Here is a 24,116-nt window from a genome sequence, read left to right on the forward strand (position 1 = left end):
GAGCAGCAGAAAATGGTCCAAGTGCTTGGGCCCCTGCATCTGCATGGGAGACCTGGAAGAAGCTCCTGGCTCCTGGCTTTGGATTGGTGCAGCTCCGGCCATGGTGGCCAATTGGGGAGTGAACCAGCAGATGGAAGGCCTCTCTCTCTCTCTCTCTGCCTCTGCCTCTCTATAACTCTAACTTTTAAATAAATAAATAAACCTTAAAAAAAACCCAAACCTATCTATACTTCCAGTACAATAAAATTAAAGTTATTTCTCCAAAGTACCAACATGATAGGACTGGCACTGTGGCTCAATGGGTTAAGGCCCTGGCCTGAAGCGCTGGCATCCCATATTAGGTGCCGGTTCTAGTCTCGGCTGCTCCTCTTCCGATCCAGCTCTCTGCTATGGCCTGGGATAGCAGTAGAAGATGGCCCAAGTTCTTGAGCCCCTGCACCCACATGGGAGACCCGGAGGAAGCTCCTGGCTCCTGGCTTTGGATTGGCGCAGCTCTAGCCGTTGCGGCCATCTGGGGAGTGAACCAGCAGATGGAAGACCTCTCCTCTCTCTCTCTGTCTTTCAAAGAAATAAAATCTTTAAAGAAAAAAAAAAAAAAGTACCAACATGAGTGTGCGCCCTTTCCTTTTCTTCTAGAAACACACCCTTTCCACACTCCTAGTCTGGGAAATCTCAGTGGCACTCTAACCCCCTGTATCAAGAGTATAGTCATGGGCCAGCCCCAAACAAGCTGCACGTGTGTTCTGCAGTGGGCACAAGACTTAAACCAGCACAGTCAGAGGACATGTCAAGACTTTCTTGAATGCCACTAACAGGTACACTTTCCCTCTCTGCTGGACATGCACCTGAGGCGCTGTATGGCTGGCATTGCTGCAACCATCTTATTACCACAAGGGGATTGTGTGTCTGAGAACAGAGCCAATCCAAAGGAGGCTTGAGGGATGGAGGAAAAGAAACCTTGGCCGGTGCCGTGGCTTAACAGGCTAATCCTCCGCCTTGTGGCACTGGCACACCGGGTTCTAGTCCTGGCTGGGGCGCCGGATTCTATCCTGGTTGCCCCTCTTCCAGGCCAGCTCTCTGCTATGGCCCGGGAAGGCAGTGGAGGATGGCCCAAGTGCTTGGGTCCTGCACCCGCATGGGAGACCAGGAGAAGCACCTGGCTCCTGCCTTCGGTTCAGCACAATGTGCCGGCCGCAGCGGCCATTGGAGGGTGAACCAACGGCAAAAAGGAAAAGCTTTCTCTCTGTCTCTCTCTCACTATCCACTCTGCCTGTCAAAAAAAAAAAAAAAAAAATCCTAAAACTAGCATATTTTTTAAGTCAGCCATAAAAAGAAAAAAAAATTCCTTGAATTATATAATATGCTTTCTAGAATAATCTCCAGGATTGCATATTCTTAATAATAGACTAAAAAAAAACACTTGGAGCCTGACAGTTTGGATCCTGCCCCTTCCACTTGCTAGGATGGGTTTAGTCATTTAACTTTAAATGTAAAATGGAGATAATGCCATTTCTTCAAAGGATTATTATTGAGAATTTAATAATGTATGGAAAAGACCTGGAAGATAGTAGGAACTGATTAAAATGTAATTAGTCTAATTATTTCATAGAAACCAATAATACTACAACATCTATTTTCCATTTTCTCAGTGGACCCAGTGAATTTATTCTCAAACGCAATTTAAAGCATTCCTTCAGAAGGAGAGCCATGGACATTTCTCAGAACCATATTTATATGACTAACAATGTTTGGCGGGTAATGTAAAAATACTTAATCATACTACACACATACATGATAGACTTTACCATAAAAAGAAGATGAAAAAGTTTTTTTCTAAATGAGAATAAAATCTGGAATTACTTAATATACTCAAAGAAAACACATGCTGCTACATGAAAGATATTTAATGATCATTTTACTATGTAACATATAAGGGGAAGATACCAGATTCCATTTTCTCAAATGGAAAATGAGGCACAGGATAACATTCCTCTTTGATTCCAAGAACCTCAGTATCATCTGTCCCTTGGAGGATCCAGTTTCTTACGACGTATATGATAACTTGAAAAAAGAAAATATTGATAAGATTATTGTAATGAAAATAAATTTCTCTTGACAGACATCTTAAAATTCCTATGAACATTTTGCTCTTTATTAGAACTATTTTAAAAATCAAGAGAACTTTACATACACATTTCAAATACTTCTTTAAAAAAAAAAAAGATGCATTTTATTTACTTGAAAGGCAGAGTCACAGAGAAAGGGAAGGAGAGTCAGAGAGAGATCTTCCATCAGCTGGTTCACTCCTCAAATGGCCACAACAGCTGGGTCTGGGCCAGGTCAAAGCCAGGAGCAGGAGCTTCATCCAGGTCTCCCACATGGGTGCAGGGGTCCAAACACTTGGGCTATCTTCTGCTGCTTTCCTAGGCCATAGTAGAGAGCTGGGTTGGAAGTAGAGCAGCTGGGACTTGAACTGGAGCTGATATGGGATGCTGGTACTGCAGGTGTGGCTTTACCAGTTACGCCACAGCACCAGCCCCTAAATAAATCTTTAAAGAAAAAAATCATAATGCCCAAACCAAGCATGATGTGGTGAAATCAGCAGTATCATAACCCACTGATTAAAGTATTAATTGGTACAATACTTTTGAAAACTAATGTAAGAATATGTTTCAAAAATATTCAGAACTTTTTTTTTTTTACAAGATTCATTTATTTATATTTTTGAAAGGCAGACTTAGAGAGGCAGAGGCAGAGAAAGAAAAGAGAACTCTTCCATCTGCTGGTTCACTCCCCAAATGGCCGCAACTGCCAGAGCTGAGCCGATCTGAAGTCAGGAGCCAGGAGCCCAGGTAGTTGGGCCATCCTCTACTGCTTTCCCAGGCTATAGCAGAGAGCTGGATGGGAAGTGGAGCAGCTGGGACTCCAGTATCCATATGGGATTCTGGCATCACAGACATCAGCTTTACCCACTATCCTCTTCTGGGGAAGTGAGTTCATAACTTTTATCAAATTATCAATGATGTGTAGGATTCTAAAAATGCTAAGAACTATCCTATAAAAATATAATACAGCATAAGTTGCTCAATTGCATTTATGACTAATGACTGACTGAAAAAGTTTGAGACCCTGATAACCCTAAACCTAACAGAGTCAAGTTCTAAAATACACTCAATAAATGTCAAACAGCATTTACAGATTTCTTATCAAGTATGAATTTCCACATATGTTATAATCACTAGCCAGAAATAAACACCTTAACTTAAGGTGACCCTATAGTCTCTCATCCAGACTGGAACTCTTTAGGGAACTGAAGCAGGCACTATTAATAATTAACACAAGAGTTAAACTAAGACAGTATGGAGACATACTGTTGCCCTTCTTAAATGACACAGTGACTCTGTGACTGGAATACTGGTTCCCAGTCCTTAACACAGAGCAGCACTTTTCCTCCTGGTTTATAGTAAGTTAGGTCAAATTTGTTTCTTACTGATGGTAGGAGCTAATTTTTGTTGCCTCCATGGGAGTAAATTAAAGTAGTTCTTTATACTAATGTGTATTGTCATTTACGCATTTATAGGATTGCTCTGTATTTCAGAAATTTATTATTCTTTTCCAGGTCCTTCTTACTTTCCATTCAGTGTTCCTTCCATCCTTCTCTCTTTCAACAGTTTTACAATTGGTGGAGCTATTCCACATATGATCTTGTTTAAGAGGTATGATAAGAAAAGAGGCGGCTCACTAGGCTAATCCTCCGCCTTGCAGTGCCGGCACACCGGGTTCAGTCCCGGTCGGGGCACCGATTCTGTCCCGGATGCCCCTCTTCCAGGCCAGCTCTCTGCTGTGGCCCGGGAGTGCAGTGGAGGATGGCCCAAGTGCTTGGGCCCTGCACCCCATGGGAGACCAGGAGAAGCACCTGGCTCCTGCCATCGGATCAGCGCAGTGCGCCGGCCGCAGCGCGCTACCGCGGCGGCCATTGGAGGGTGAACCAACGGCAAAAGGAAGACCTTTCTGTCTCTCTCTCACTGTCCACTCTGCCTGTCAAAAATTAAAAAAAAAAAAAAAAGAAAGAAAAGAGACACATCAAGTTAGGGATGCCTGTTAGACATGTTAAGTAGGCAGTCCAATATTCAAGTCTAGAGGTCAAGAGATACACTTGGGAGTCATTGTCACGCAGGTGGGTATTTAAAGTTATGGTACTGGGGCACACTGGGTTAAGATACTTCCTAGCACTGGGTCAAGTTCCAATTGCTCCACTTTCAATCCAGCTCCCTGCTAATCTAACTAAGAAAGCAGCGGAGCCAAAGAACTTGGGCCCTTGCCACCCATGTTGGACAACCAGGTAGAATTCTAGGCTCCTGGGTTTGGCCTGGTCCATTTCTGGCTGTTGTGGCCACTTGGAGAGGGAACTAGCAAATCGAAGATCTTTTTCTCTGTAACTCTGCCTTTTAAATAAATAAATAAAATCTTTTTTAAAAAAATAGTTTTGGTACTGGATGAAATCACGATTGATTCTTACTTCAAGAGCAGATATTCTCTTCAACCCATTTCACCACCCTAAACCATATATTATACCCAAATAACTAGAACTGGAGATGATGCAGATTAACGATTAAGACCATCAGAGACTGGGGCTGGCATTGTGGCATAGAGGGTAAAGCCACTGCCTCCGAAGCCGGCATTCCATGTGGGCACTGGTTCAAGTCATGGTTGCTCCACTTCTGATCCAGCTCTCTGCTATGGCCTGGGAAAGCAGTAGAAGATAGCCCAAGTCCTTGGGCCCTGCACTCGTGCGGGAGACCCGGAAGAAAGCTCCTGGCCTCTGATTGGCCTAGCTCTGGTCATTGTGGCCATCTGGGGAGTGAACCAGCAGATGGAAGATTTCTCTTTCTATGCCTCTGCCTCTCTGTAATTCTGCCTTTCAATAAATAAATAAATCTTAAAAAAATCATGATCACAGAGAATGGGACAGAAAGGGGAGAGGTCCAATGACTAATCCTGGGGCATTCTAAAACCTAGAGACAGGAAATTTGAAAAGGAACCAAGAAGAGAAACCAGGAGAAATATATGAACTTTATATAGGTAAAAAGAGTAACAACAAAGTCATTAAGGTAACAGACCCAGTCCCTGTACAAATGATGCTCTAAGCCTCGGGTGATTACTGACATCATAAACAAGAGTGTCAATTGTTAAATCAGCAACGGGAGTCACTGCACCTGCTCCCCATGTAGGATCTCTGTCCTTAATGTGTTGAACTATGTGAATTAACAGTAAAAAAAAAAAAAAATGCTTTAAAAGAAATATACTGGAAGAAACGCTCTATCACTCTATCACTTTGGATTTTTTTCATGCCAATTGAGGAAGACTGAAGATGGGAAGAAGAGTTTGTACACAGTACTGGAACTGAGGGCACAGACAAGGGTAGCTTCCTGGGCAGTGGTCATACCGAAAAAGGAGATGCCTCCTGGGCAGCTATGGGGAGTGATGCAATTTACAATTTTGTCAACAACCATTCATTCATAGAGCAGCTACTGAGTGCAAATTCTCATAGGGAGTAGAAAACAAATGAATTTGCATAAGGGGTTCCTTCCAAAGAATGCATCTGACATCTCAAGACTTCAGATCAATGCAAAACTAGTTTGTCTTTATCACCTGTACTATCACACAGGAAGTGGCAGAAGCCTCATGGCTATACATGCTACTTTTTTAAAGATTTATTTATTTATTTGAAAGTCAGAGTTATACAAAGAGAGGCAGAGAAAGAGAGAGAGAGAGAGGGAGGGAGGAGGGGGAGAGGGAGGGAGAGGGAGGGAGAGGGAGAGGGAGAGGGAGAGGGAGAGGGAGAGGGAGAGAGAGAGAGAGAGAGGTCTTCCATCGATGGTTCAGTGCCCAATTGGCCGCAATGGCCAGAACTGCACTGATCTGAAACCAGGAGCCAGGAACTTCTTTCAGGTCTCCCACGCAGGTGCAGGGACCCAAGGACTTGGGTCATCTTCTACTGCTTTCCCAGGCCATAGCAGAGAGCTGGATAGGAAGTGGAGCAGCCAGGTCTTGAACTGGCGCCCATATGGGATGCTGGCGCTTCAGGCCAGGACGTTAACCTAGTGCGCCACAGCGCTGGCCCCCTATACATGCTATTTTAAAAAATCAACCTTTGCATCACTGAATATAAAGTTATTCAGGCAAAGGCAAATTAACTTCAAAGACCAGCCAGTTCAGTTTCATTAGTCATTCAGGCAAAGGCAAATTAACTTCAAAGACCAGCCGGTTCAGTTTCATTATCATCTACCTCCCATGCTAAGAATTCAGACTTCTAGTACTCAGTCATGGCATGAAGGCCAAATCTAAGATTCTGAGTTGCCATCTGAATCCAAATAGAATCACTTGAATTAGGAAAAAGGAAAATCTAATTCAAAATTTTTTTTATCTTAAAGATTTATATATTTACTTATTTGAAAGGCAGAGTGAGAGAGAGAGAGACACACACAAATAGAGACAAGGAGAAAGAGAGAGACAATCTTAATTCCACTGGTTAACTCTGCAAATGCCAACAATATCCAGGGCTGGATCATTCTAAAGCCAGGAGCTGGAGACTCCATCCAGACCTCCCACATGAATCACAGGGACCCAAGTACTGAGGCCATTCATGTACTGCCTCCCAGGGTGCACTAAAGGCCTTGTGGTACCTTGACCCTCCTCCTGTTCTTCCTCCTTTCCCCTCTCTGCCCCACAACCTCCCTTTTGTTGAGCTCCTAGGTGCCAAACCAACCCTTCTTGTCTCCTTGCAATACAAACAGCAAAGCAGATAAGCTGCACAGAGCATCAAAGCTGCACAGAGCATCATGTGAAACAGACAAGGAAGAAGTCCCCTGAGGTTTCAAAGAGACACCCACTGCCTTCTACACCCCCACCCCCACCACCAAATTCCCTCTTAACCAGATAAAACTCTGAGTTCCAAATGCACCCAGTGCACAGTCTCTTCGCAAGAACAGACTGTCATCAACTTCTTTGCTTCCCATAAAGTGAACTATCTCTGTTGAGGTCTGTCTCCATCTCGTTTTTCCATCTTTCTTTTCTGGGGGTACGAAAGGCCAGAAGCCTGAGCTATTCTAGACCTAACATGCACATTTGCAGGAAGCTGGACTGCAGGCGTGGAATAGCTGGGTTCCAACTAGGCACTCTGATGTGCGATGTGGATATGCCAAGCAACAGTTTCACTGGCTGCACCACAACCACCTAGTCTATTTTTTTTAAAGATTTATTTATTTGAAAGTCAGAGTTACACACACACACACACACACACACAGAGAGAGAGAGAGAGAGAGAGAGAGAGGTCTTCCATCTGCTGGTTCATTCTCCAATTGGCTGCCACAGCCGGAGCTGCGCCAGTCTGAAGCCAGGAGCCAGGAGCTTCTTCCAGGTCTCCCACACGGGTGCAGAGGCCCAAGGACTTGGGCCATCTTCCACTGCTTTCCTAGGCCATAGCAGAGAGTTAAATCAGAAGTGAAGCAGCCAGGACATGAACCAGCACACATATGGGATGCCAGTACTGCAAGTGGTGGCTTTACCTGCTATGCCACAGCGCTGGTCCCAACCACCTGCTCTTAAATCACAAATTTAAAAGTAACAACTTTAACTTTGGGTCTTCAGACCTGAAACATTCAAGTCAACAATGCTTACTGGGGCTGGCACTGTGGTGTAGCTGGTAAAGCCACCACTTGCAGTGCCAGCATCCTATATAGGCGCTGGTTTGAGTCCTGGCTGCTCTACTTCCAATCCAGCTCTCAACTATGGCCTGGGAAAGCAACAGAAGATGGCTCAAGTCCTTGGGCCCCTGCACCTGCGTGGGAGACCCGGAAGAAGCTCTGGGCTCTTGGCTTTGGATAAGCTCAGCTCGGGCCATTGTGGCCATTTGGGGAGTAAACCAGCAGATGGAAGATCTTTCTCTCTCTTTCTGTGTATGTGTGTGTGATTCTGCCTCTCAAAGAAACAAATAAATAAATCTTTTTAAAAAATGCTTATTGGCCACAGAATGATTTTAGCAGCGATTCTATATAGTCATATTGCCCACATTCCCAGTCTACCCACCTTGGGTGAGGACAGTAATTGGGTACAGATGGCTTCAGGACAGAATGAAGTAGAGTAACACCATTAGATCATAAACAATTTGTTGACCTTGATTAAGAATCTGATATGATAATGAGTAATATTCTTAACCCATCTGTGATCTGCCTAGATAAAATCAAAAATAGATCAGCCCATATAAACTGAAAGCTAAACTTTGGAAATAAAATTCCCAAGAATCATTGCAATATGCACCAAAGGAACACACCACAGACTACCATAAGTAAATGCTACTTCAAAATGAAACTGAACACATTAAAAAAGCTGTGAAGATAATTAAGGGAGATATTGTTCCTTCAAACAGTAACTTAGCACTTAGCACCCATGCATTGTATTAAGGATATTGTTATTAGAAATCTTATAGAAGACTACAAAACAAAAGAAATGGGGCTAGTGTTGTGGTGTAGCAGGTTAGGCCTCTGCCTGTGATGCCAGCATCCCATATGGGCACTGGATGGAGACCTAACTGCTCCACTTCTAATCCAGCTCCCTGCTAATGCTTTGGGAAGGCAGCAAAAAGATGGCCCAAGTGCTTGGGCCCCTGTACCTATGTGGGAGACCTGAAAGAAGTTCCAGGCTCTTAGCTTCAGCCTGGCCCAGCCTTGGCCATTGACACTGGGGAGTAAACTAACAGATGGAAGGTCTCTGTCTCTCCCTCTTGTAACTCTGACTTCGAAATAAATAAATAAGTCTTTTTAAAAAATGAATATTTTACAAACATAAAGGTATCAATTTATTAGAAGACATAATCATAAAACACATATATGCAACTACTTGGGCTTCAGAATCAGCCCTAAAGGCATTTTTTTTTTCTTTCTTAAAAAGATTTATTTATTTATTTATTTGAAAGTCAGAGTTACGCACAGAGAGAAGGGGAGGCAGAGAGAGAGAGAGAGAGGTCTTCCATCTGCTGGTTCACTCCCCAATTGGCAGCAACAGCTGGAGCTGCACTGATCCGAAGCCAGGAGCCAGGAGCTTCCTCTGGATCTTCCATGTGGGTGCAGGGGCCCAAGGATTTGGGTCATCTTCTACTGCTTTCCCAGGCCGTAACAGAGAGCTGGATCAGCAGTGGAGCAGCTGGGGTGCTGGCATGGTAGGTGGAGGCCCTACCCTCTGGCGCCACAATGCTGGCCCCTTGAATTATACCTTAATAAAGAAAATGTGCAGGAGAAAAGTTCACTGTCTACCCTGAGAAAGACTTCTGAGAGCTGGGACAATTTGGGAGCCAAAGGAGACTTTTCCTCAAGGCAGTCTTCCTCTGCCACACGTGAGAGGCCCTGGTGAATGTGCTGATGAGGACCTTGCATGACCTGGTGGCTTACTGACTCCGGAATGCAAACTTTGTCAGGACCTAATCTGACTGTGAAGCTGAACAAAGACACAAAGTTGATCCTGTTGATCTCTGCCTTGATATTGAACATCATAAAAATACCTCCGGCTTTGACAAATCCAGACTGGGGACAAAAGACTGTGTGTATCCGATGAAAGAGGAGGCAGCAGAGCTCCAGGAACCTTGCGTTTTGAGCCAGAGGGAAAGGCTCTCCAGCCACACAACTCATCACTACTTCCTCGTGGCATCCTCAGTACATCCCCTTTCTGCACTCCTGCATACTGAGTGACTTTCAGTTCCCCAAAGTCCCCAGCTTTGCCTGGACTGGGCCTTCCCGGCATTTTTTTTTTTTTTTTGACAGGCAGAGTGGACAGTAAGAGAGAGACAGGGAGAAAGGTCTTCCTTTTACCGTTGGTTCACACTCCAATGGCCGCTGCGACCGGCGTGCTGCGGCCAGCGCACTGCGCTGATCCGAAGCCAGGAGCCAGGTGCTTCTCCTGGTCTCCCATGCGGGTGCAGGGCCCAAGGACTTGGGCCATCCTCCACTGCACTCCCGGGCCACAGCAGAGAGCTAGACTAGAAGAGGAGCAACCGAGACAGAATCTGGCGCCCCAACCAGGACTAGAACTTGGGGTGCTGGTGCCGCAGGCGGAGGATTAGCCAAGTGAGCCGCAGCGCTGGCTATTGTATATGAAGATAATTAAAAGTGAATCTTAATGGAGAATGAGATGGGAGAGGGAGTAGGAGGTGGGACGGGAGTGGGAGTGGGAGAGTGGGTATGGGGGGAAGAACTGCTATATTCCAAAAGCTGTACCCATGAAATTTATATTTATTAAATAAAAGCTTTCAAATAAACATATATGCAACTGAAAACAAAGTCTCAAATATCTGAAGATAAAACAGATAAAACTGAAAGGAGAAACAGAAAAATCCACATGTATAGTTGTAACTTTTGCTATTCCTCTCTTAACTGACAACTGAACAGCTTAGTAAAAGGATATAGAAAACAAACAATACTCCTGACCAATTCCACCTCATCAGTATTTATACAACACCATGGCCAACAATGGCAGAGACAGCCTTTCACTTTGAATACACATCTATTTATGAAGACAGAGTATAATATGGGCTGTAAAACAAGTCTCAAGCAATTTTTTAAAAGATTTATATATTTATTCAAAAGTCAGAATGATAGAGAAAGACAGAGAAGGAGAGACAAATCTTCCATCTCCTGGTTCACTAACCAAATGTCCCCAATAGCTGAGGCTGGGCCAGAAACTCCATTCTGGTCTCTCTCCCACATGAGTGGCAGGAGCCCAAGGACTAGGTCCATCATCCATTGCCTTCCCGAGTGCATCAGCAAGTTGCTGGACTGGAAGCAGAGCAGCCAGGACTTAAAGCTCTCTAATATGGGATGCAGGCATTGCAAGACCCGCTATACTACAACACAGGACACATCAATTTCAAAAAACTGAAAGTATACAAAATATGTTTCCTGGTCAGAACTAACTAGAAATCAGCAACAGATTACCTGGCAAATTTTAAAATAGTTCAAAATACTTAGAAACTAACAGCTGTGAAATAATCTACAAGTGAAATAAAATGGAGAAATTTTCAAAAGGAAAACTAGAACACATTTTGAACTGTAGATAATAACAGCAAAACATCAAAATTTGTAAGATATAGCTAAAGTAATGATGATAGGAAAATTGATAGCACTAAATATGCTTAAATTAAAAGAAAATAGAGGGCTGGTATTGTAGCATAAGAAGGTAAAGCCACCGTCTGCAATACCCGCATTCTATATAGGCACCAGTTCATGTCCCAGCTGCTTCACTTGATCCAGCTCCCTGCTAATGACCTAGGAAAAGTAGCATAAGATGGCCCAAGCAGCTAGGACACTGCCATTCACGTGGGAGACCCAAATGAAGCTCCTGGCTGGGCCTGACTCAGCCCTGGCCATTATGGCCACTTGGGGGGTGAACCAGTAGATGGAAGTGTCTCTCTGTCTTTCACCTCTCTCTGTAACCCATTCAAATAAACAAATATTAAAAAATAAAAAAAGAAAATAGGTTTTTAAATTATGAGCCTTAAAAAATTATAAAAAGCAAATTATACCCAAAGTCAGCAGAAGGAACAAAACAGAACAAAGGAATACTTCCAAATCCATTCTATATTATAAGCATTACCCTGATATCCAAAATAGACATAACAAAACTAGACCAATATCCCTAACAAACACAGATGTAAAAATTCTATATAAAATTTTAGCAAAAAGAATCTAACACTATATAGGAATAATAATACATCATGACCAAGTAGAGTTTAGCCTAGGAATGAAAGACTGGCTTAATACTTTAAATTATTTGATATATTTCACCATATTAAAAGACTATAAAAAACCATGATGGCTTATTTTATGATTAAAAAATGCAAAAAACCACTCAACAAAATTCAACATCCATTCATCACATAAAAATAAACAAGGGGGCCGGCGCCACGGCTCACTAGACTAATCCTCCACCTTGCGGTGCCGGCACTCCGGGTTCTAGTCCTGGTTGGGGCGCCAGATTCTGTCCTGGTTGCTCCTCTTCCAGGCCAGCTCCCTGCTGTGGCCAGGGAGTGCAGTGAAGGATGGCCCAAGTCCTTGGGCCCTGCACCCGCATGGGAGACCAGGAGAAGCACCTGGCTCCTGCCTTCGGATCAGCGTGGTGCGCCGGCCGCAGCGGCCATTGGAGGGTGAACTAACGGCAAGGGAAGACCTTTCTCTCTGTCTCTCTCTCTCTCACTATCCACTCTGCCTGTCTAGGAGGAAGCACCTGGCTTCTGGCTTTGGATCGGCGCAACGTGCCAGCCGCAACACACCGGCCATAGCAGCCACTTAGGGGGTGAACCAACGGAAGGAAGACCTTTCTCTTTGTCTCTCTCTCTCTGTCTAACTCTGCCTGTCAAAACTAAATAAATAAATTAAATAAATAAATAAATAAACAAGGGGCCGCTTCCTAGAGTGCTGGCATCCCATATGAGTGCCGGTTTGAGTCCTGGCTGCTCTACTTCCAATCCAGCTCTGCTATGGCCTGGGAAAGCAGTAGAAGATGGCCCAAGTTATTGGGCCCCTGCACCCTCATGGGAGACCAGAAGAAGCTCCTGGCTCTTGGCTTCAATTGGCACAGCTCCAGCCATTGTGGCCATCTGGGGAGTGAACCAGCGAATGGCAGACATCTCTCTCTCTCTCTCTGCCTCTGCCTCTGCCTCTCTGTAACCCTGTCTTTCAAATATATAAGTAAATCTTTTTGTAAAAAATAAAAATAAACAATCTATCTACTCCAGGGGTATTAAGAACTTCCTCAGAGAGGGCATCTACAAGAAAAACCTACAGTGTACATCAATCACTGTTGATTGATGTTGAAACATTGCTTTCTCTAGCTAAAACTGAAACAGAGGCAATAATCTCTGTTCTCAATACTTCTACTCAACATTGTACATAAGGCCCTAAGCAGTAAGCAAAAAAAAAAAAAAAAAAAAAAAAAAAGGAACAAAAAGCATATCAATTAAAAAAAAAGTAAGACTGTCTTTATTCACAGATGCCAAGATCATCTAATTAGAAAATCCTAATACATAAGTTACTAGAATGGTCTCAAAGTCACACGATACAAAGTCAACAGACAAAAATCAACTATGTGTCTCTATACAAACAATAAACCACTGGGGCTGATGCTGTGGAGTAGTAGGTTATGTATCCACCTGTGGTGCTGGCATCCCATATGGGTGCTGGTTCAAGGCTCAGCTGCTCCAATTCCAATCCAGCTCCCTGCTGATAGCCTGGGAAAGCCATAGAAGATGGCTCCTGGCTTGGATCAGCTCAGCTCCAGATGCTGCAGCCATTTGGGGAGAGAATCAGCAGATGGAAGAGCTCGCCCTTTGTCTGTAATTCTGCCTCTCAAGTAAATAAATAAATCTTAAAAAACAAAACAAAAACACTGAAAATTGTAACTAGGGGCCGGTGTTGTGGCACAGAGGGTTAAACCATCTCACGCAGCACCAGCATCCCAAGTAGGAACCAGTTTGAGTCCTGGCTGCTCCTCTTCCAATCCAGTTCCCTAGTAATGTGCCTGAGGAAGAAGCAGAGGACAGAACAAGTCTCTCATGCACTGACATGGGAGACCCTACAGAAGCCTGTAGCTCCTGGTTTTGACCTGGTCCAGCTCCAGCCGTTGCTGGCATATGAGAAGTGAACCAGTGGATGGAAGATATCTCTCACTATGCCTCTCCCTCTCTCTTTGTAACTCTGCCTTTCAAATAAATAAAATAACTCTTTTAGAAAAAAAAAAAAAAGAGGGGGAGCCCAATACTATTTATAATACAATGAGAAATATAACTTACTTGGAATAAATTAAATAAAAAATGTACAATATTTACACACTGCATACAACAAAATACCTTATGTTAGGAAAATTTTGAGAAGACCTAAATAAATGGAGAAATACAACATTTTCATGGATACTAAGATTCAACATTTTTAGGAGATTAATTCTCCTAAAATTAATCTACAGACTGAATGCAATCTCCTTTAAACTCAAACCACAGCAGGCTTTTTATAGAAACTGACATTCTGATTACAAAATTTACATGACAACGTGAAGGACAAAGGATTACTAAGACAATTTTGAAAAAAAAAAATAAAAAGTTACAGGAATTATTCTGCCTGATTTCAAGACTTAGTTAAAGCAGTAACAGTTGGCGCTCAGCCCTCTGCCTCTCTGCTGAGCCGCCCACCTGCCTGGCCAGGTGTAATCTCTCCACTCAACCATGTAACCTTGCCCCCCCCACCCCCCCACCCCCCATCCAAGCGACTGCACTCTCTCCCAGGTCCTGTCTGGAGAGGTGCCCATCTGTTCTTATGGGTGTTCCTACCCTAATAAACTTTGCTACTTTTACTTTCCACTAAAAAAAAAAAAAAAAAAAAAAAAGCAGTAACAGTCAAAACAGTGAGGTACTGTAAAAGAAGATACATATAACAATGAAGCAAAATAGAGTAAGGTACCCACACATGTGGTCAACTGATTTTCAACAAAAGTGTCAAGTCAATTCAATAGGGAAAGGGTAATATTTTAAACCAATGATGACACAACAACTACATATGCATAGACAAAAAATTAACCTATGCCTTACACCTGAGAAAAAAATCAACACTAACTGTATTATGGACCGAAATGTTAGAGCTAAAATTATATAACTACTAAAAAGAACATAGGAGGCCGGCGCCGCGGCTCACTTGGCTAATCCTCCGCCTGCAGCGCCGGCACCCCAGGTTCTAGACCTGGTTGCTCCTCTTCCAGTCCAGCTCTCTGCTGTGACCCGGAAAGGCAGTGGAGGATGGCCCAGGTCCTTGGGCCCTGCACCTGCATGGGAGACTGGGGAGAAGCACCTGGCTCCTGGCTTCGGATCGGCGCAGCACTGGCCATAGCGGCCACTTGGGGGGGTGAACCAATGGAAGGAAGACCTTTCTCTCTGTCTCTCTCACTAACTCTGCCTGCCCCCCCCCCAAAAAAAAAAACCATAGGAGAAAATCTTGGTGACCTTGTATTAGGAAAAATGTTTTTGTTTTGCTAAGATTTACCTTATTTATTTGAAAGGCAGAGTGAAAGAGAGAGAGAGAGAGAATGAGAATCTCTTCCATCCTCTGGTTCTCTTCCCAAATGATCTTAACAGTCAGGGTAGAACTAGGCTGAAGCCAGGAGCCAGGAACTCCATCCAAGTCTCCCACATAGGTGGAAGAAACTCAAGTACTTGAGCCATCATCCACGGCTTCCCAGGCACATTAACAAAAAGCTGGAATGGAAATGGGGACTGGAACTCACACTCTCACATGGGAAACACGCATCCCAAACAGTGCATTAACCCACTATGCCATAACACCCACCTCAGGGAAAGATTTTTTTTTTTTTTTAATTTATTTGACAGGTAGAGTTATAGACAGTGAGAGAGAGAGACAGAGAGAAATGTCTTCCTTCCGTTGGTTCACCCCCAAAATGACCGTTATGGCCGGCACTACACCGATCCGAAGCCAGGAGCCAGATGCTTCTTCCCGGTCTCCCATGCGGTCTCCCATGCCATCCTACACTGCCCTCTTGGGCCACAGCAGAGAGCTCGACTGGAAGAGGAGCCACCAGGACTAGAACCGGCGCCCATATGGGATGCCATATGGTGGAGGAGTAACCAAATGAGCCACGGCATAGGCCACATTTCTGTATTGTTTAAAAATACTGTTTTAAGGCCAGCACCGCAGTTCAATAGGCTAATCCTCCACCTGCGGCGCCGGCACACCGGGTTCTAGTCCCGGTCAGGGCGCCGGATTCTGTCCCAGTTGCCCCTCTTCCAGGCCAGTTCTCTCCTGTGGCCTGGGAAGGCAGTGGAGGATGGCCCAGGTGCTTGGGCCCTGCACTCGCATGGGAGACCAGGAGAAGCACCTGGCTCCTGCCTTTGGATCAGCGCAATGCGCCGGCCGCGGCGGCCATTGGAGGGTGAACCAATGGCAAAAGGAAGACCTTTCTCCCTGTCTCTCTCTCACTGTCCACTCTGCCTGTCCAAAAAAAAAAAAAAAAGTGCTCATTATTTTTTGAAACAGAATTTTAAAAAAAAATTTTTTTTTGACAGGCAGAGTGGACAGTGAGAGAGAGACAGAGAGAAAGGGCTTTCTTTGCCGTTGGTTCACCCTCCAGTGGCCGCTGCGGCCGGCGCGCTGCGGCTGGCGCATTGCACTGATCCAAAGGCAGGAGCCAGGTGCTTCTCCTGGTCTCCCATACGGGTGCAGGGCCCAACCACCTGGGCCATCCTCCACTGTACAATGAGCACATTTTACATCTGTTAATAAAAAACCCATTTAAAAAGATGTTACTACATCCCTAGATATTAAATTCATAGTGGTCCTGTGCTTTTGATTCAATTACTTAAAAATTATAAACATTTAGTAAAGCATCTTTCTATATGTCACCTGAGATTTAAGGAGAAATAAGTCACTGATATCTAGAAACCAGTATTTGCAAATGGTTTATATTACATTAACCCAAAATATGTAAGTAAACTCTAAATAGATATTTTTGGAATGATCTGAAAGGATGATTGATTCCAGGTAACACTTTTCTTTATACATATATACTAGTATGTGAGGTTTACTGCTGAGCTCTTTATTAGGATAGATATGGGGACAATCAATTCCATCTAATTAAAGCCTGTTTACAATTGAAAGTGCCTAATAATCTTGATGAGAAAAGACATACCAGGAGATTAACTTAATTGGCAGCCAAAAGCTAACTTGCAGTAATAAGATTAAATAAGTAAGTAAGATTAAACACAGCTTTAGGATATTAGACACAAATGTCTGACTATAACATGTTTGGTTGTAAGACTTCAAATAGTCTTTTTGCCTTCACTCTTGCTCCTTTCAAGTTACACACTTCAGACAATTTCTGTAACTTCAGTAATTTGATTACAAGCAACGTTTACAAAAGACTGAAGCAATATGAAACACATAGAAAAGAAAGAGATACTGAAAGCCATTATAGAAGTTCAAAGTGAGGCTTCAACCCAAATATCTGGATAATGTGACAGGAATAAAGATAAACATGAGAGATGTTATAAATGATGCAAAGAAAATTTAGAATATGGTAATTATTTAAGTTACATGGCTATAAAGTAGCTTACTAATTTGTTTTTATACACACTAACTTAAAATTACAAAGACAGGGAAAACTCAGCATGTATAAATAAAGTGAGTACTAAATAAGAAAGAAAAATCAAGGAAGGAGATACAAAACAGAAACATGAATTGAAAGATCCACAAATTTTTTTCTTGGGAAACTGATACATAAGTAATTTTATAGAGAGATTGTGAAGAGGGGAACATTTTTAGACAGGAAAAGAAGCGCTATGTTTCATTAAAATGAATCAAAAACTTAGAAATAGTCTAAGGACAATGATACTGGGAGTAAGACTAAGGAAATTAAAAAATGTGTAAGAGAATAGGTTGCATGTTATCTATATAATGACTGCAATTAAAACTCTCAAAGTGAATTTCATCAAAAAGTAGATTATGAGGTAGAGCCCTAAGGAATTTCTACTATAACCTAAGAGTTATACCTTAGAGTTAGTACTTTCTAAGGAGAAACACAAAAAGTCAACTGAGCTCCAGATCCATAGATCCACTTGCTTTCAGAATTGTGGCCCACCAGATGATTCAGACTCTTCAGATTTAATCTAACACTGGGTTCATCCTCCTCACTGCCCAACCTGCTTCCCCGCTTGTGTGAATAGCACCTCCATCCATCCAAACACCCAGTCAGAAATGAGAGGCCTCCTGTCTCCCTCCTCTGTCTTCCAACTCACATATCTACTTATGCTAAGCTCTCAAACATCAAACTTTTCCTTTATTTCCCCCCCTTATTCTCACTGGTGGCCCATTTGGATCTTCAACTTTTTAAAAAGATTTATTTATTTATTTATTTGAAAGTCAGAGTTAAAGAGAGAGGGAAAGAGAGAGAGAAAGATCTTCCATTTGCTGATTCACTCCCCAAGTAGCCACAATGGCCAGGGCAGAGCCAGGCATTCTTCTGGATCTCCTACATTGGTGGCAGGAATCCAAGCACTTGCGCCATCTTCCCAGGCCATTAGCAGGGAGCTGGATTGGAAGTAGAGCAGCAAGGACATGAACTGGCTCCCATGCAGGATGCCAGTGTTGCAGACAGAGACTTTACCAGCTATACCACAATGCCAGCCCCTAGATCTTCAATGTTTTCCACTCAACTATTATGAGAATTTCCTAACAGGTCTCCCTAACTGTAATCTTCCCCTCTATCACTTTATCCCATATACAGAACCTCTTGAATGATTTTCTGATGCACAAGTATCAGGAATGTCAGTTCACTTTTTAAAACTCCTAAGCACAAAATCCTTCATAAGCCTCTTCCTACATTTCCCTCCTCATATGCTGGGTTCCATTCAATCTGAACTCCCTGCTGTTTCCCCAGCAAACTTTATTTCACATGCTTCTGTTCCCTCTGCTGTGGAGTTCTTCCCCTAACCCCCATGGGTAACTCTGAACCATCCCTCAAGGTTCAATCACATTTGGTATCAATTGTTTCTTTATTCCACTATCTTCTCTCCTTAAGAGTTAACAACTTTCAACTAGATATTATCTGATCACCCAGCTCTTCATAGAGCAGCTCAATGAACTTACATTCATTACTTTCATAAATATATCTGCCAATGAATTATACTAGTGAATACGAACAAAGCTTGCTCAAAGAACTTCTCACAGTTTGTTATGAAAGATAGATACGAAAAAAAGATTTTAAAAAATCACTGAAGTGAGAATCAGATAGCAGGTAAGAATCAACAAGCACTCGAGCCCACATTGTGGTGCAGTGGGTTAAGATGCAACCTGCGATACTGGAAACCCCTATCAGAGTGCTGCTTCGAGTCCCAGCTGCTCTACTTCTGACCCAGCTCCCTGCTAATGTCCCTGGAAGGCCAGGAAAAGATGGCCCAAGTGCTTGGGTCCCTGTCACCCATTTGGGAGACAGGGCAGCTATTTGAGGAGTAACCCAATGAATGGAAGATTTCTCTGTCTCCCTATATCCCTGTCACTCTGCCTTTCAAATAAATAAAAAATGTGAGCACCTACAAACAGAAGAGCAATTGTAGTATCTAAAGAACTGAAGACAATATATATTGCCCAATCACTAGCTGCACTCAACTTTTTTTTTTTTAACTTTTATTTAATGAATATAAATTTCCAGTATACAGCTTATGGATTACAATGGCTTCCCCTTCCCATAATTTCCCTCCCACCCGCAACCCTCCCCTCTCCCGCTCCCTCTCCCTTTCAATTCACATCAAGATTCATTTTCAATTCTATTTATATACAGAAGATCAATTTAGTATAAATACTTCAACAGTTTGCACCCACATAGAAACACAAAGTGAAACATACTGTTTGAGTACTAGTTATAGCATTAAATCAAAATGTACAGTACATTAAGGACAGAGATCCCACATCAGGAGCAAGCGCACAGTGGCTCCTGTTGTTGACCCAACAAATTGACACTCTAGTTTATGGCGCCAGTAACCACCCTAGGCTGTCGTCATGAGTTGCCAAGGCTATGGAAGCCTTCCAAGTTCCCCGACTCTGATCATATTTAGACAAGGTCATAAAAGACAGGTTGAGGATAGTAACCAATGATCCTAAGAGTGGCCTTAACCAGGTCTGAACAATTATACAGCATTAAGTGGGGAAGAGGACCATCAGTACACACAGGTTGGGAGTAGAGCCATTGGTGGTAGAGTAGAGGTTATGATTACAAAGGAATGAGGCCCAAGTGGACTAGACAGGGTCTAGAACAAAGGATAGAGTCATTATTAGAGGAGCTAAGAAAAGTGCTGTCTAAGCTACAAGTAATTTTTCTGATTGAGAGGCAAATAGAACCTGATAGAAGGGGCTTGATAATAATCTGTTGGGCTTTAGGCCTTGTAAGCACTCAACTTTTTTTAACAGCAACTCAAAATCTGATGAAGAAATGGATACAGGACTGAGGACAAAATCAACTATTTATCAAGAAGATGAATAAAAGCAACACACTAAACAACTGTTAAAGACTAGTAAAATATACAAGAACTCTTGAAAAATTCCCTAAAAATGGTTAAATTCTTTCACTGAAATAAAGGAAGGGGTGGTGGTTGCAGTGCAGTGGGTTAAGCCACTGCATGGGATACCCACATCCCATGTTGGATGGAGTCCCTGGGATCACACCCCAGCTCCTTTGCTTTGAATCCAGGTTCTTGCTAATGCATACCCCTGGAGGCAGCAGTTGATGGTCCAAGTACTTGGGTTCCTACCATCCACATGGGAGACCTGGATGGTGTTCTTGGCTCCTGGATTTGGCCTGGCCCAGCCCCAGCTATTGCAGGAATCTGGTGAGTGAACCAAAAGTGAAAAATACCTCAGGGCCACTGCTGTGGCATAGCGGGTAAAGCTGCCACCTGCAGTGCTAGCATCCCATATGGGCAATAGTTCAAGTCCTGGCTGCTCCACTTCTGACCCAGCTCTCTGCTAAGGCCTAGGAAAGCAGTAGAAGATGGCCTGGGGCCAGCACTGTGGCGCAGAATGTTAAAGTCCCAGCCTGCAGTTCTGGCATCCCATATGGGTGCTGGTTCGAGTCCTAGCTACTACTCTTCTGATCCAGCTCTCTGCTATGGCCTGGCAAGCAGCAGAAGATGGCCTAACTCCTTGGGTCCCTGCACCTGCATGGGAGATCTGGAAGAAGCGCCTGACTCCTGGCTTTGGATCAGCTCAACTCTGGCTGTTGCAGTCATTTGGGGAGTAAACCAGCAGATGCAAGACCTCTCTCTCTCTGGCTCTCTCTCTCTCTGTAACTCTTTCAAATAAATAAAATAATTATTTAAAAAAAAGAAGAAGAAGAAGAAGGCTCAAGTCCTTGAGCCCCTGCACCTGCGTGGGAGACCCGGAAGAAGTTCCAGGCTCCTGGCTTCAGCCATTGCAGTCATTTGGGGAGTGAACCAGCAAATGGAAGACCTCTCTCTCTCTCTCTCTCTCTCTCTCTCTCTCTCTCTTTGCATCTGCCTTTGTAACTCCACCTTTCAAATAAACAAATAAATTTCTAAAAACAAAATCTCTCTCCTCTCTCGCTCCACTTCTGCCCCCCTCAACCTCTACCTCAGTTGTTCTGCCTTTCAAATAAACCTTTCAAATAAAATAAAGGAAAAATGATGTTCAGTGTACACTTATATGTAGATTTAAAACTAAAATATAGCAGGTAATTGTATTTGGGATTAATTTTCCCACAGAAAATAACATTTCAGAAGTCATTAATGCAAGAAAAGTTATGTGTTCCTTTAATGTGTCTAGGTGGAGTTGAAGAAAATGGAACTTACTGTCCACGAGGATACCAACGGTGCTTAGTAGTAAAGAACATTTTGCTAAGTTGTTCTATCATGGGTCCTTGCTCAAGGTGTTCACTTTTTTCTTCCAATCTGGTTTTCAGCACTTGATCATGTGTTTCTTCATTATTAAGCACAGGATCTGGTCGAGGGATAGGCTATAAAATAATCAGTAGCAAACAGAATCAAAATGTAGGAACATGCAAGGTGAGCATTTAACTGAGTTTCTAGTAAAAGTTATACTCAGTTATTCACTAGAGTATCTCAGGGAGGGTAAATAAGTAATCAAAACAGTTTCATTTGATTACATTGTTCAATGAAGAATCAGAAATAGGGGCTAGGATTGTAGTGCATAGGATTAAGCCACTGCCTGTGATACCAGCATCCCAATATGAGCACTGGTTCGAGTCCCGGCTGCTCAACTTCTGACTCAGCATGGGAAGGCATTGGAAGATGGCTCAAGTACTTGAGCCCCTGTCACCCATATGGGAGACCTGCATGGAGTTCCAGGCTCCTTGGCTTCAGCCTGGCTCAACCCCGGCCATTGCAGCCATTTGGGAGGTAAGCCAGGGAATCGAAGATCCCCTTCTCTGTCTCTCCCTTTCTCTCTCTGTAACTCTGCCTTCAAATAACTAAAATGATTTTTTAAAAATAAATAAAATAAAAATAAAAGGAGTCAGAAATAGTTTTCTTCATATACCAATTTTTGGGTTTCTTTTCCAATAATGAAATTATTATTTAAAGTTACTTTCTTCTCTAATGATAAAGTACTTATTTTTAAAGAACACACATTTACTTATTTGAAAGGCAGAGTTACAGAGAGAGAGGGAAAGACAGAGAAAGAGATCTTCCATCCGCAAGTTCACTCTTCAAATGGCTGCAATGGCGAGCGCTGGAACACGTTGAAGCCAAAAGCTCCATCTGCATCTCCCATATAGGTGGCAATGACCCAAGCATTTGTGTCATCTTCCACTGCTTTCCCAAGTGCACTGGCAGAGAGCTGGATCCAAAGTGGAGCAGCCAAGACACAAACTGGCACCCATATGGGATGCCAGCATCACAGATGGTGGTTTAACCTACTATGCCACAACACTGGCCCCCAAGTATTTATTAATTTAAATTTTCATTTCCCAGAATTATAAATTATGCCTATTATAATTTTAATCTAAAAGTTTACAGTCTACCATATATATGTATATCATTAATATAGGATACAATGAAAAACCTTTCATTAGAAATGATACTTTTTTTTTTTTTTTTTTGACAGGCAGAGTGGATAGTGAGAGAGAGAGAGAGACAGAGAGAAAGGTCTTCCTTTGCCGTTGGTTCACCCTCCAATGGCCACTGCGGCCAGCGCATCACGCTGATCCGAAGCCAGGAGCCAGGTGCTTCTCCTGGTCTCCCATGCGGGTGCAGGGCCCAAGCACTTGGGCCATCCTCCACTGCCTTCCCGGGCCATAGCAGAGAGCTGGCCTGGAAGAGGGGCAACCAGGATAGAATCCGGCGCCCCAACTGGGACTAGAACCCGGTGTGCCGGCGCCGCAAGGCGGAGGATTAGCCTGTTAAGCCACGGCGCCGGCCCTAGAAATGATACTTCTTATATCCAGTAGAAGTAGGAAAATTTTCACCGTTTTCATTTGAAGTGAAGAAATGTCATCACATAATGTTTTATGGTAACTTGAGTAGTTTCTCTCCCCAAAACATTAATTACTAAAAATCTCATCTCTCCAACATACAAGTCAAACTACATATTGCCATCAGTAAGAATCACTGCCTTAGAAGGTCAAGAACTCTATTTTACAGTTGTTTGCTATTACAATATAAAGGAAATCTGCATTTACAATCAGGTAAGAAACATGCAAACACCCTCTTTATAGTCATACACTATAAGTGCCAACTATTACATTCCTACCATGATATTAAGTGTTACAACATATCTGTTTATTTAGTTAATGTGCAGGAAACAAAATGGCCTCTGCCTTTGTAAGTACATGGAGGTGGCACATCTGAACATGCAGTATGGAAATGCAAAGCAACAAAGACATCAGTAAGCAGAGAAAAGAAAAGGGAGTCGGGGATGGCGCCATGGCTCACTTGGTTAATCCTCCACCTGTAGCGCCGGCATCCCATATGGGCGCCGGATTCTGTCCCGGTTACCCCTCTTCCAGGCCAGCTCTCTGCTGTGGCCCGGGAGGGCAGTGGAGGATGGCCCAAATGCTTGGGCCCTTGCACGCACATGGGAGATCAGGAGGAAGCACCTGGCTCCTGGCTTCGGATTGGCGCAGTGGTGGCCATAGTGGCCATTTGGGGAGTGGATCAATGGAAGGAAGACCTTTCTCTCTGTCTCTCTCTCTCACTGTCTATAACTCTACCTGTCAAAAAAAAAAAAAAAAATAAGAAAAGGGAGTTGAGTCAGACTTGTAACAGAGTGTACAATGTAGTCTCCAAGGGACAACACATAGTATGAGTAAGTAAAGAAACATAGGTAAGAACACTAAGTAAAAGGGTAATTTTAAAAGATGGATCTTGGCAGTGCGGTATGCCGCCCACAGCGCGCCGCCTGCGGCGGCCATTGGAGGGTGAACCAACGGCAAAAGGAAGACCTTTCTCTCTGTCTCTCTTGCTCACTGTCCACTCTGCCTGTCAAAAAAAAAAAAAAAAAAAAAGATGGATCTTGGGGCCAGTGTTGTGGCATAGCAGGTAAGGC

At 43.3% G+C, this 24,116-nt stretch overlaps 1 protein-coding gene across 3 annotated transcripts in view; it reads right to left on the bottom strand.

Annotated features, from left to right (window-relative positions):
• Window positions 1–1,898: 1,898 nt before the first annotated feature.
• Window positions 1,899–24,116, bottom strand: part of MRPL42 (mitochondrial ribosomal protein L42) — a 40,621-nt gene continuing 18,403 nt past the window's right edge. For 2 of the 3 annotated variants that reach the window (XM_062203128.1, XM_062203129.1), the window contains exons 5-6: window positions 21,404–21,567; window positions 2,242–2,423 (exon numbers count right to left, since the gene is read on the bottom strand). In XM_062203128.1, coding sequence (XP_062059112.1) covers window positions 2,252–2,423; window positions 21,404–21,567 — 336 coding nt within the window. In that variant the 3' untranslated portion in view covers window positions 2,242–2,251. Of the gene's footprint in view, window positions 2,062–2,241; window positions 2,424–21,403; window positions 21,568–24,116 lie in introns of those variants that run through there. The other variant, XM_062203130.1, reaches the window with a different exon arrangement.

The sequence above is a fragment of the Lepus europaeus genome, chromosome 10, assembly GCF_033115175.1.
Source record: "Lepus europaeus isolate LE1 chromosome 10, mLepTim1.pri, whole genome shotgun sequence".
Classification (NCBI taxonomy): Eukaryota; Metazoa; Chordata; class Mammalia; order Lagomorpha; family Leporidae; genus Lepus; species Lepus europaeus.